Source organism: Monodon monoceros, unplaced genomic scaffold (assembly GCF_005190385.1).
Source record: "Monodon monoceros isolate NGI ecotype Baffin Bay Population unplaced genomic scaffold, NGI_Narwhal_1 Super_Scaffold_2, whole genome shotgun sequence".
Lineage (NCBI taxonomy): Eukaryota > Metazoa > Chordata > Mammalia > Artiodactyla > Monodontidae > Monodon > Monodon monoceros.
The window spans coordinates 18,901,776-18,915,520 of NW_021703776.1; the positions used below are offsets into that span (position 1 = coordinate 18,901,776).

Sequence of the window (13,745 nt, forward strand, 5' to 3'; positions counted from 1 at the left end):
AGAGAGAGAGAGAGAGAGGAGACAGAGAGACAGAGACGGGGAGAGACAGAGGAAGAGAGAGACAGACAGCCCTGGGGCATAAAGGAGAGAGAAAGGCAATGTGGAGGGATGGAGAAACAAAAGATTTACATTCACCAAATGCTGTCATTTAAACTTACTTCCAAAGGGCTTAATTTTAAAATAATAAATTCACAAACACATTTGACTACATCCGTTTTATCTCCTAGGAAGAATTTAAAAGAGGGAAAAACCTCAGTGGCTCTCCTTTTATTACTGGTGGTGCGGGAAGATAAGACTTAGAGACTACATGTGGTTCAGCTGAATCTCTGAGTCTGTAATAAATATATCATAATAGTTTTCCACAGAGATGCTGGATCCCTCTTCCAGCTAGCAAAGAGCATTTTTACAGACCCTCGAAAATGTTTTAGTACATCATTAAATTTTGCATATAATGGGTTCCCTGCACCTGTCACAATTCCCAGATCATACTCACTTTTTCGTCTCCTTTCAGATGGAGACAAAGGTGGGAGGGCATTTGCCAGGGCGTGCTCCCCCTGTTTTCAGAGGTGGGCTGATCCAGGGCTCTTTGACCTTTTTATTGTGATCTTTAGCTTAGTCCTCCATCACCCTGCATTTATTTAGTCCTCTGGGGAGGCCATTCTTTCTGCCTCCTTTGTCCCCCAAGGAACAGTACAAAGCCATATAAAATGAAAAAAAGGAGTAATAATAATTTTTTTTTAAAGGGCTGTGATGATTGGTACAGCAGATGTCAGGTTAAATGCATTCCATAGATCAGCCTGCTGGGCATACTCCCAGGACTATACCCATGCACCTGGGGCTTGGGAGTACCACCGTAGCAGTGCCTTCCAAGAGAAGGTCAAGCCCCTGCCACTGTGTCAGCTCTTCCAGGAGATGAATGCAGTGTGTCCAGGATAAAAGGAGCATGGCTTCCATTTCTTAGAGCCACCTTTTACATGCCACGTAAGGTGCGGTTCTTAACCCACCCCCACTTTGTTTAAGCTTTCTCATGGGTAAAAGGGTATATTAATAGTAATTATTTCTTAGGGATATTGAAATGATCAAATAAGTTAATTCTTTCAAGACTTACAACAGTACCTGGCATACAGTGCTCAAATATTGTTTAGCTGTGATGATGAGGATGATGAGGAGGAGGATGGAGGTGACTTAAATCTGAGGGTAAAATGCTCTTAGAGATGCGCTAGGTCAGCCATCTAGTAGAGACTTAGGGAAGCAGGAAAGGGTGAGTGAGGTTCATTTAGCATTGCTTCTCTAGAGACTGACACTAGGTGGGCAGCCATATCCTTCCTCATCATGCCTCTTTTGAGTAGCTGTTAGAGCACATAGGTAAGGCATGGGTGATCTCTCTCTACCCCTCACAAAGGGCTAACTGGAGTCTATTTGTTTGTGGTCTCATTATTTAAGATCTGTGTGTTTAGTTCACTGATACTGATTCATGCACTCCCTCAGTGAATCCTGACCTCCAGTCATTTCTTTTACATACTTACTGGGATTTTTTTTCTCAGCTATTGTTGGTTTGGGGATGTTATTAAAATGGCTGGCTTCACATTTGAAAACCACATAAGACCAAGTCATAATAGAATTAATATATGTAATGAGAAGTAGTTCGAGGATTGTGTTCTTATAGAGATTTTGAATGTAAATTATAATGTATTTTTAGATGGTCTCTATTTGGTACCAGGGCTAGTGGCACTTTAACTAAGGAAGAGTCAGTAGTTGAACACACCTTGTTGATGAAATTTTGTGGCAAATAAACTCAGTTGATTTCATTTTTAGAGTACTCTGTTTGTTCCTCAGGCTCTTTAATCTGTTCTGTATTCAAAGGCAAATGAGTTTCTGTTCATAAGGCAAAATGTGGCAACATTTTTTTTTTAATATTGACAGTATTAGTTCTGGTGCTTTTCATTTTCAAAATATATAAAAATAAGAAATGGAAACTTTGCAGTAGGTGCATCATCGCTAATACTTAATTTCAACATTTTTGCAAGTTGCTGTCCTCCTATGTTTGTCGTCTTGAAAAAGATGGAAACATCATTTCAATTATTATAAAATATGTTTCTTTTCTGCGCATATTAAAGGTCTTTTGTATAAAGTAGTAATGGAATATGCTTGAAGTGATCAAAATTTAATTGCCCATAGAGTATTTGTAAGCCAGAAGCTTTAGGATGAAATGCAAACAGCATTAAATGTCTAAATTTATCTTCTTCCAGACTTTCATCTTACAGTGATTTTCTGGAAGAATGGTATTAGGGTCTTGTTGGGAACAGTTAATAGAAGCTGTAATAGATAATAACTGACTCTGTAATTAGTCATTTCAAGACAGAGGTACTCTTTGAGCCACTGATAAGAATTGAATTGTAAGGCTACATCATGTTTTCATTGAGCTGTCACAACCCAGCAATCCATATTCATAGACTCCCAGTGCTAAGCTCACTGCCGGTTTAACACAGATGTGGGAGAGATATGTACAACCTCCTCAGCCTTTTGATCCCTTCTTATTTTTTATTTGAGGAAATAGCAGAGTAGCTTCACAGTGAGGATAAGGGTGTCTTAGTGACAAAATTATCAGATTAATTTGGTATGTACATAAAATATGTATATATATATATACACATATATATATTCACACACAAAGTACATATATGCAAAATGGTTAAATGTAAAATTCAACAAAAATTTTCCTAGATATTTCTGATTTTTGAGCACTACAGTAAAAATACTGCATTAATTTTTATTTTTGTTTCCATTCAGGAGAAACCTCTATTTTCACTTTCCTCAATGAATAACACTGGTCCCTTTTTTCAGTAGAAGAGATAGAGATTTTACACTTTTAGTTACATTGGCTATACTATATTCTCAGTGATATTTTATTTTTATGTTATTTTATGTTGTAACAAATATTTCTGTATGGTTGAATTTCTAAAAATTATTTATTTAAATTTTTATACAATTTTTAAAGGTTACTTTCCATTTACAGTTATTACAAAATATTGGCTATATTTTCCTGTTGTATAATACATCCTTGAGCCTAACTTACACCCAGTAGTTTGTACCTTCCACCCCCCCATCCCTATATTGCCCCTCCCCCCCCCACTGGTAACCACCAGTTTGTTCTGTATATCTGTGAGTCTGCTTCTTTTATGTTATATTTACTAGTTTGTTGTATTTTTTTAGATTCCACATATAAGTGATATCATACAGTATTTATCTTTCTCTGTCTGACTTATTTCACTTAGCATAATGCCCTCTAAGTCCATCTATGTTGCTGCAAATGGCAAAATTTCATTCTTTTTTATGGCTGAGTAGTATTCCATTGTATATATATACCACAGCTTCTTTATCCATTCATCTGTCAGTGGTCAATTAGGTTGTCTCCATGTCTTGGCAATTATAAATAATGCTGCTAGGAACATTAGGGTGCATGTATCTTTTCAAATAAGTATTTTTGTTTCTTTTGGATATTGTATGGTTGAATTTAACAAGCTTTGATTGAGCTCTTCCTGTGGGCCTGGCTCTGTGGAAGGTGGAATGTGTCAAGTATTCCATATTTTTGAGAGCTATGGGGTCACGGAGGGGAGAGAGGGAGCTTTCCCTAAGAGGTCAGAAGAGACTTCATGAGAGAGATGGCATTTGAGCCTGCGCCTGAGGAACGGGTAGGATTTTAACAAAAGGAAACAAGGGAAGTCATTCTAGGTGAAGGTACCCTTTAAAGAAAGGCAAGGAGGGCTTCCCTGGTGGTGCGGTGGTTAAGAATCCACCTGCCAATGCAGGGGACACGGGATCGAGCCCTGGTCCGGGAAGATCCCAAATGCCACGGAGCAACTAAGCCCGTGCGCCACAACTACTGAGCCTGCGCTTTAGAGCCCGCGAGCCACAACTACTGAGCCTGCATGCCACAACTACTGATGCCCGCGCGCCTAGAGCCCGTGCTCTGCAACAAGAGAAGCCACCGCAACGAGAAGCCCATGCACCACAACGAAGAGTAGCCCCTACTTGCCGCAACTAGAGAAAGCCCGTGCGCAGCAACAAAGACCCAACACAGCCAGAAAGGAAGGAAGGAAGGGAGGAAGGGAGGAAGGGAGGGAGGGAGGGAGGAAGGAAGGAAGGAAGGAGATAGGGAAGTAAAGAACATGTTCTAGTTTAAATGGATCAAAGGGTGTTTTCAGCTGAAATGGGGAAAATTGACTGGAGAGACTGGTTATGGCCACAACCTGAAGGACTTTGAAATCACACTGAATATAAGATTGTAATCTGTGAATGATAGGAAGCTAGAGATGTTTGTTGAACAAGGGAATTATGTGATCTGATAAGACACATTTGCTTTCTGATCATAGGTAATAATATACTTGCTTTATTTCTTCCCTAAAATGTTCTGTTAGGTTCAAAATACTACTTGCAATCCATAATATATATATTGCTTTTTTTCTCTATAATTAAAGTAGCTAGTTCTCCATACAGCAGTTTAATGCGAAAATATAAAAGATAGAAAAATTGACTCTAAGGAAAAAAAAAGTCTTCTGGGGAAGAATTTTATAAATTTACTATGAAAATTTGTAAAACCATGAAAAGAAGTAGATCATAAGGCAGACTGAATTCTTTAAGTGTTTGCCTATTTAAAGTCATTACATTATTATTTGATGATTTTTACATAAACCGTTGCTGTCTGAAATGGGTAACTGGTGGCTCCAATACCGCGGTGGCGATAAATTTGCATAAAATAACTAGAGTTGTTAGGATATCAGATAGAGTTTATAAACATTTTGTCAATAGGGAACTAGTTCCAAATATCTCTTTTTGCTTTTCTATTTAATAAAACCCAAATTACAGTGTTAACACAGCTCTTGGCTCATAGAAGGTATACAGTTTTTAAAGTCTGAATGTATTACGTACTTTGCAGTGCATTTTTGTTTTTTTGTTTTGTTTTGTTTTGTTTTTTGTGGTATGTGGGCCTCTCACTGTTGTGGCCTCTCCCGGTGCGGAGCACAGGCTCCAGACGCTCAGGCTCAACGGCCATGGCTCACGGGCCCAGCCGCTCTGCAGCATGTGGGATCTTCCCGGACCGGGGAACGAACCCGTGTCCCCTGCTTCGGCAGGTGGACTCTCAACCACTGCGCCACCAGGGAAGCCCTTGCAGTGCATTTTTATTGTTTGGGTTAGTTTGCTCATCCTAAGTGCATTTATAAGTGTATTTATACTAAGCTCCTTTCTTTCCCTCAACTTTTTAATATGAAATTTTCCTGAAACAAAGGAGACTAGCACAGCAAACATCTGTATACCCCCACCTAGATTCAGCAATTATTCATATAATACATTTCTTTTTAAGTGAATTGCTAAAATATTATTTGTTCCCTACTTAGCGTATTAGTTAGAACATTTGGCTGATAATCTTGGAAAGAAAATGAAGGGTTTGCGTATCAACGGGGCTAGTTAAATATCAGTTAGATACAGGTATTCCTAACAGTTATTTATCTTAAAGGCAGTTCAAATATAAATATTTTGTGCAATTGTTCTCCATGCTAATGTACCCAAGTATACATATTTTAACTATAACTTCTATTTACAAAAAGGTAGTTTCATATACAAATATTTTTAAAGGGAACATTTTTAAATGACAGTAGCTTTGGAACATTTTAAATTATGCTGTTGAGACTATACCATTCTGAATCAGGGTATCAGAAACTTACAAAAATCGCTGTAATCTGAATTAGTACTATGTACTTTACATTCTGCAATTAGTATATCTATTTTGTCTACCACATATGCAATCCTATGATTCATGTATAGTTTATTTAAAATAGTAGACAACAGGTATCTATATTTAATCAACTCGAGCCACATATTATAACCATGAAAATTGTAAGTTTTCTTTCTAGTTCATATGCATATTAAAATAATTTTACTTTCAGAAATGTGAGCTTCAATTTTATTTTCTGTCAGTAGCCATATTAGTGCTGTGTATAGTAAACTTTTCCTTTAATTTGTCATACATCACTCTTCCACTTTCAAGAAGTTTATTCCAGTTGCCTGGATGGCAGCAGTTGGTGGATGCAAGTGATGAGCTAAGAGTAGAGAAGCTAAAATAGTGCTTGAAGGGTGAGTCCCAGTGGAGTTAGAAGAAGGGAAGTCAAGATACAGCATGTAGGTAGAGTAAGAGTCAGTGCAGGTTGGAGATCCTATGACGCTTGGTAGAAAGGAATCAGGAAAATCTCAGAAGGTAAGATGAAGGAAGAGGCCCCAAAGGAAAACCGAATTCTGCAGAAGCTAATGATGCGGAATTACACAGGTAAGGACAGCTTCAGAGCACCACACTGAGCAGCCTCGATGTTGGAAACAATTATTTGTTTCTGTGGAGTTTTGTGTGTGTGTGTGTTTTTAGGAAACCCTGACAGACTAACCGGGGGCTACAGGTAGAGATAAGAGGAAACATTTGATGAAAGGGAGAGAATAGGGCAGAGAGAAGGAAGTCCCTCACATTGTTTCAAAGTCAAAGTGCCTCGGTGTAAAGTTTTTGTTGTCTTACTCAGATTGCTCAGGGATTTGCTCCAGTGCTCTCGTCGATATAAACATGTGGGCTGCAGACATTCTGACGTTTCCTACAAGCTAGCAGGGAATCAAAACTATGTCAGGTGTTTCTTAAATACAGAAATTAGACCGATTATCTTCTTGAGTAAAAGGGACCTGGTGCCCAGAAGATATCTCTTTAATTCCGTAAGAGTCTGAGCAGCATTTCCTCTTTCTTGAAAACAGAGGCCAATTACCAACCAGTTCACGTATGGATTATGCATTACATCTGTTTAGAGGAGGAAGGGGAATGCTTGCTCCACAGTGTCAAGAGTTGAGCCTTTTTCCAAAGGCAAATCTCATTTTTTCCCTAAAAAGTAAATTCCCAACTCCAGCAGGCAGAAAAATAGATGATAATCAATTCATTTTTAACAGGGAACTCTTTCTTTAGATGATGTCTATAAACATACAGTATCTGAGAACGTATGTATACTGAAGTTGGTTTGCCATTTTAACAAATGTCTTTGGCTGGTCTCTGAGTCAGTTTCTGTCTGCATTGATCTGTCTTGCACTCTGGAAAATGTTTTAAATATAGAAATAGCCAACTTTTCTCTGTTCTTTTTTTTTTCCCATGTGGCTTCTCCAAGTGGGATTCATCGACTGACAAAGTCTGGGATTCACAACATACTTTTCCTCTAGAAACAAGTTGAAGATAAGACAACCTGGCTTCACTTTTCTATGAATGAGCTATTCATGAATAAATATTTACATGCATATTTATCGAACACCCAAAAGTGTCAGGAATTGTTTCAGGTACTTGAGATATATTACTGAAAGAAACGCTCAGGATACCTGCTTTGATGGAGTTTACACTCTACAGAATGAGACTGACAATAAACATAATCAACAAAAAATGCTTTAAGTAAATATATCAGTATAATATATCAGTGTTAGAAGGTGATAATTATAGAAAAAAAGTGGGGGTGGGGAAGTTAGAACAAAGTATGGGGCATTGGAAATGTGGATATTGCAGAGACCGGGGACTGGGGGGCTGTTTGTGATTTTAAATACTGTGGTTAAGGCAGGCCTCATTGAGAGGGTGACATCTGAGTTGACTTGAAAGAGGTGAGGGAATTGACCCTTCACATATCTGCAGAAAGAGAGTCCCAGGCAGAGAGGAAAGAGCTAGTGCAAAGGCTTGGCATATCTGAATAACAGCAAGGAGGCTAGTGTGCCTGGAGTGGGGTGAGTCAGGAGGAAAGCAGAAGGTCATGGGAACAGAGATGGCACGGAGGCAGATCACATAGGACCTTGTTGGCCACTGTAAAGACTTTGAGAGCATTGGAGAGTTGTAAGCAGGGGAGTGACATGATTGGATGTCTAAAAAGAATTCCTCTGACTCTTACACTGAGATTAGGCTGTAGAGAGAGGATAGAACCAGGAAGACCAGATTGATGTCTAGTGCAACAACGGGAGAGATGATGGTAGCTCAGAGCAGTGTGGTAAGTGGTCAGATTCTGGATATGATCAGAAGGCAGAGCCGGCAGGATTTACTGATGGACTGCATTCAGGGTATGGGAGAAGGTGATTCCAAAATTGACTTAGAGGTTTTTGGCCTGAGTAGCAGGAACAGCGGTGCTGCCATCAGCAGAGTTGCGGAAGGCTGCAGGAGACGCAGGTTTGCAGGGTGGGGTGGGTGTTTAGTTTTGGTCGTGTTGAAGTTGAGACGTCTCGTGGACATCTAAGCGGGGGTGTTGAGCAGAAGCTTGATATATATCTGGAGTATATTTATAAAGAGGTCTGGACTGGAGATAGAAATTTGAGAGTAGTCAGCTTATGGAAGGTATTTAAAGCCAAGAGTCTCTAAGAGTAGTAAGTGTTTTTCTTACGAATTTCTTTTTTTTTTCAAGTCATTTAATGTTTAGAAACGATTTCTCGCATATTTAAGCCCACCTACCCTTGAGGTTACCAAATAATAGGTACTCACATCACTACTAGGAATAGAACCAAGCAGAGAGAAAACCTTGCTCAATCTGACATAGCAAATTAATAATATTGGGAATGAAGTCCAGTTCTCTCATTCATGGGCTGTTTTCACTAGACCTTGCTGCTTTAGCACCCAAGAATCTAAGTAAAGAAGAGAACTGTTCTGAAGCAGCCTCCTCTTACGGTGTGTGGAAGAGTTAAGATAGAATTTCCTTCATCCTCTGGGTCTGGAGAGGCACTGGGTGGTAGGTGAGAGGGGAGGTCTGGAAAGGATTAACAGTCTGGTTGGATATCTAAGGGGCACAGTAGACCTTGGCCATGCTCAGTTTCCAAATGAGTCACAGGCCACCCAGATAGCTTACTAGATGTTCATCTCTAAGCTATTGAAACTTCCCTAGATATGTACAAGCCACCAATAAATTGAATTTATCAATTGTCATGGTAGACATGGCAGGGCTTATGTTTTGCTGAGAGGGACATAGCTGTTTGAGGCCAGAGCTGAATAGCTGAGTAGAAGAAAGATTGAGAGCTGCCATGCATGGTTCTTTTCTTTCTCAGCCACTTCTCCGAGAGTATTTAGCGTCTGTTTTAAATTAGCATTGAACAGATGCTTGAAGAGTATCTTTTGGAAAGACAGTTAAACTAATAACAAGCTGGAGATGCTCATTTATCTTGGGCCCATTTGAGATCACAGCTCAGACTTGAGTGTACTGTGGTTGGAAATGAAGTAGTGGGTGGGAAGAGTACGTGGAGAATCCTGGCAGGCAGTAGGACTCAGATGTGGGTAGTCCAATGATTGGACATACCCAGGCATCTGGCGAGGGAGATGCCAGGAGGTCTGTACAGGACCCCAGTTCTCAGGAAGGGAGGAGCAAAGCAGGGCTTCCAGGTCTGAAAAAGGGCAGGGAAAGGTAACTGACTTTTATTGATTCATTACTATGTGCATGATAGTGTGTTAAGGATCTAGATACATTGATAGATAATATGTATTTGTCTTTATTTCTTACAGTAGACCTGATAGTATTATGATTCCCTTTTGTATGTGGGGAGTCCATGACTAACGCTAAGGTCACACCCTGGACAAACGTAGAAAGAGGTGAGACTCAAATTCAGTTTTGCCTCAATCCCAAACACATAAACCCTTACATTTTTCAGAATCTTGGAAATAGGAACCAGAGTAGAAGCATAAAGGAATGCAGAGGAGTCCACAGGGGCTGCATTTGTGCATTAACGTGGGATTGGTGCGATCTTGCTGGAGTAGAGTGGAGTGGATTGAGAGGAAGTAGGTAAAAGCGAGGTCCCGTGGGCCCACTGTAAGACTGCAGGTTGGGTCTGATTTGCTGTGAAGGACAATCTGAGACACAGCACTTGAGTTCAGTGGTTAGTATAGGCAACTTAACAGGAAGTAACCTAATTCTAAACCTCCTGGATGGGGCACAGAAGCAGTTTAAGCACTTTTTACCTCACTGAACCAAAGAATGAAGGCAGCAATACAACCAACTGTGGGAATCGGGGGTAAGCAAAACAGGGGGCCGACGACTAGGGTGTTATTCTACAGATGAGGAACTTTAGACTCTGAGAGGTGAAGTGGTTTTGCTGGAGAACAGGGAGCAGTAGATGAGGGCCCAGTACCAGATCTCATCCCTTATCTGGCCTAGGGCTTCACCCACGGTGCCATAGGTGACACCTCCTGGCTGCCTTTGGCCCTCTTCCTCACTAGTAACAGTGATATTGACTCCTGTAGCTTTCATTTTGGTTTTCAAATACTCATAATGCATGTGAATAATGTGGGAAAGAGGTTATTAAACAAAAATTTAGCCACGGCCACTTTGCCACTTTGGGATTTGGTGGGAGGTGGTAGGTGTAGGGCAGGGAGAAAATGGGAGACAAGCCAGGTAAACAGCATCAAAAAGGTTTAGATGTTATCACATGGTCCTGGACAAAGTTCTTAATTGCTCTGTGTCACAGATTCCTCACTTGTATCCTGAGAATGATAACAGTACCCCCTTTATAGAGATGTTTTGTTAATGAAATGAGATAATACATGTAAACTACTTATCTCAGTGCCCTGCTGAATGGTTTTCATGTGGTTTATATGCCAGCACTCAAAATACTAGCTATTATCTTATTAAAGGATACGGAGATGATGCCATTTTGGGGGTAGCATGATGTCAGGCTGTTCTGTTGATACGTGTGTCTTATTTATGTTTTATAATATGGATGTTTCAAACCATTCCACTCTACTCACTGGATTTCCTGGAGTTTAATTTAAACATTCTCATCACAGTTAATGTCACTCTGGTCATTCTCCTTATTGCCAGCAAGCATTTATGACAGGCTTGTACTGTGTACTACCAAAATAATATTACCTTCTCCTGGCTGCTTCCTACAAATGCCTTCATCTTGATGTAATAAAGGCAATGCAGGAGAAAAAATTATCATGTCAAGGAGGAAATTATGATCAACTTTTAGGGTGGTGAGCAAGATACAATTTTTTAATAAGCCAAACCTGAGTAGTGTACAAGATACACTTAATTTGACCCTTTTTTCCCCAGGAACATCCTGATTTTCTGGTTGTAAAACCATTTGGACTCCTCTTGTAGACTTTGTTCTAAAACTTAAAGCATGTAGTGGTCTTCTTCTCCTGTTCTCAAAGGGAGAAGGGCTGACTGTCTTCATGCAAATTAATCCGCTTTTGTTGAAAGACTCCGGGGGACTCATCTATGAAACATAGAGTAACAATAAGAAATGCAGTGCAGCTTACTATTCTGCTTTCAGCTGATGTAAGATTGTTTCCCACAGTATTGAATATTAAAAAAAATAAGAGTGTTTCATCACAGTGCCAAAACTCCAGCAATGCCTTTGACTGCCTTCAGGGGTGGTGATGGACGTGGAGAAACTGACTATTAAGTACTACATTATTTTCCAATGATTTTGCACATAGCTAGGGAAAGTGTAAATGAATGCAGAAAGGTGGGACTGATGTACTAAATTTAGGACCAGCAATTACAGACATTGGAGTTCTGAGCTTTTGTTTTTTTCTTTTTCCTCCTCTGTAATTTCTAATATAAAGAAAATACTAAGTAGGGATAGTATAAAAATAATTTGTTAATAATGAGTAAAGATTGTTTTGACAATGTCTAACACTTCAGAAATGTATCTCATTATTCTGACTGTATTAATTAAGGTTTCTTTTTTCCCCCTGTATTTCAGTGACAATTTCAACAAGCACCTTCTTTGATGGCTTACTGGTGACAGGACTATACACATCTACAAGTGTTCAGGCTTCACAGAGCATCAGAGGGTCCAGTGCTTTTGGATTTGGTAAGCTATCCTGACATAAGAAACCCATGACTGTCTACATTTTATACCGTTACAGGTCTTATTTTTTGAAATATCTGTTTTAAAAGTATTTGACATTTATTATTTCAGAAAAAATAATCTGAAGTGATATTTGTGTGTTTGCTTGAAGTTAGGTGAATTGAAATAAATCATGTAACTATGCAACCAGCCATGAGCTTGGTGTTACCGTCTTTCTATCCCTCTCTCCGTGTACTACTGCTATTACACTTGGTCCTATGGGGTTTGAGGAGATTCCTGTGTTCTGTCATTTAGGTTGCTGAAATTGGAATTCATTCTGATGCCCATGCATCTATTCAGTAGCCTGTTTTTATAAACAGTTCTTAAAATCCTGAATAGATGAAAAGTGTCACATTGTTTGGCAAGTAAGCATCGCACACAGTGGAAGATAGCAATAATTGTTGAAATGATTACATTCTGTGAGTATTCATAAAATAATGTGATTTAATATTTGAAATACTTATATGGAGCCTTTGTCCTTAAACCAGAGACCTGGAGGGTTACTTAAGTGGAGAGGCAGAAGGCTACATGATGGTCACTGATCACAGAGGATTCTCGATTTGGAAATCTATAGTTTACCCATAATTCGATAAACATGCCGAGCTGAAATTAAGTAGACCCTTTACAGCATCAAAAATGCAAATTTAACATATCAATTTATATAAGACATGAAATCACTGATCCTACTCTAAGATTAGAAAACTGCACAAGACTTCCTCCATTGATGTGAGAAAGACAAAATTGCATTATCTAAAGCAGCCACGTGTTCAACGTTTTATTTTTTCTGGGATGCTTATTAAATAAATAAATTTTACCTACTTTTGATATATGAAAGAACATCTCGTCTATGTTGAGTCCCAGCAGAGCTCTGCCCAGATGACTCACTGCTTGATGTCAGAGCAATAATATTGAGGCTGCATTGTTACCCTGCTGGCCCAAGATGAGGTTCACAGCCTCAGGGCTTAAAGGAACCTAGAAGTCATTTAATAATCCTGTTAAAATTATTTGACATTGAGGATTTGCCCCATTTTAGATACCAAATAAGCTTTTATAATCTGTTGGTAACTACTTGTAAGGTCTAATCCTTAAGAAAAAATTTAAGTCTAAAAATTCCACTCTTTTAGCCTCACCCTTTCTGTGCTCTGTAGAAGTGAAAGGTCAGTTTACAATCATATATATAATATGTGTACATAAATATATAACATACTACGTGTTATGTTACAATAGGATTTCCAAGTAGGGTTACCAGATTAAACAAATAAAAATGTACAAGACATTGGTTACATTTAAATTTTAGATAAAAACGTTTTTAGGATAAGTATGCAGTATTTGAGATAAGATGTCCTGGGTTCTACCTTAACCCAATTAAATCAAAACCTCTGGGAGCCCGGCTTGGCATTGGCTCGCAGGTGATTCTAATGTTTACCCAGAGTTCAGAACCGCTGTACTGGATCAGTCCAAGGTCCAGCATCTTCAGCATCCCTGGGAACTTGTAAATATAGAGTTCCTGGCCTTGCTCCAGACTCAGAGAATCAGATACTCTGGGGGGCTGAGATGCAGGGATCACTTTTTTAATAAGGACTCCAGGTGATTTTGATACACACTAAATTTTAAGAACCACTCATCTACATTAGTTAAATGGGAGAGACATTATTTAAATAACCATGTAAATATGTAATAGTAAATCTTGCTAGGGGCTAGGCAGGAAATGTACTGAGTGCTGGGAAAGGGCGTGACAGAGAAAGGAGATCTAGTCTGGAGTAAAATGACATGTGGTTTGGAAAGGCTTTCCTGGGGCAGTGGTATTGAGCTGAGATGTGAAGGATGAGTAGGAATTAGTTCCCTAAAGGTCTGTGGAA

At 39.3% G+C, this 13,745-nt stretch overlaps 1 protein-coding gene across 2 annotated transcripts in view; it reads left to right on the forward strand.

The window, feature by feature from the left end:
- The window catches only part of RELN (reelin), a 519,854-nt gene that overhangs the window by 67,749 nt on the left and 438,360 nt on the right, over positions 1 to 13,745 (forward strand). For both annotated transcript variants that reach the window (XM_029233992.1, XM_029233993.1), the window contains exon 2: positions 11,740 to 11,850. In XM_029233992.1, the coding sequence (XP_029089825.1) occupies positions 11,740 to 11,850 (111 nt within the window). The remainder of the gene's footprint in view (positions 1 to 11,739; positions 11,851 to 13,745) is intronic.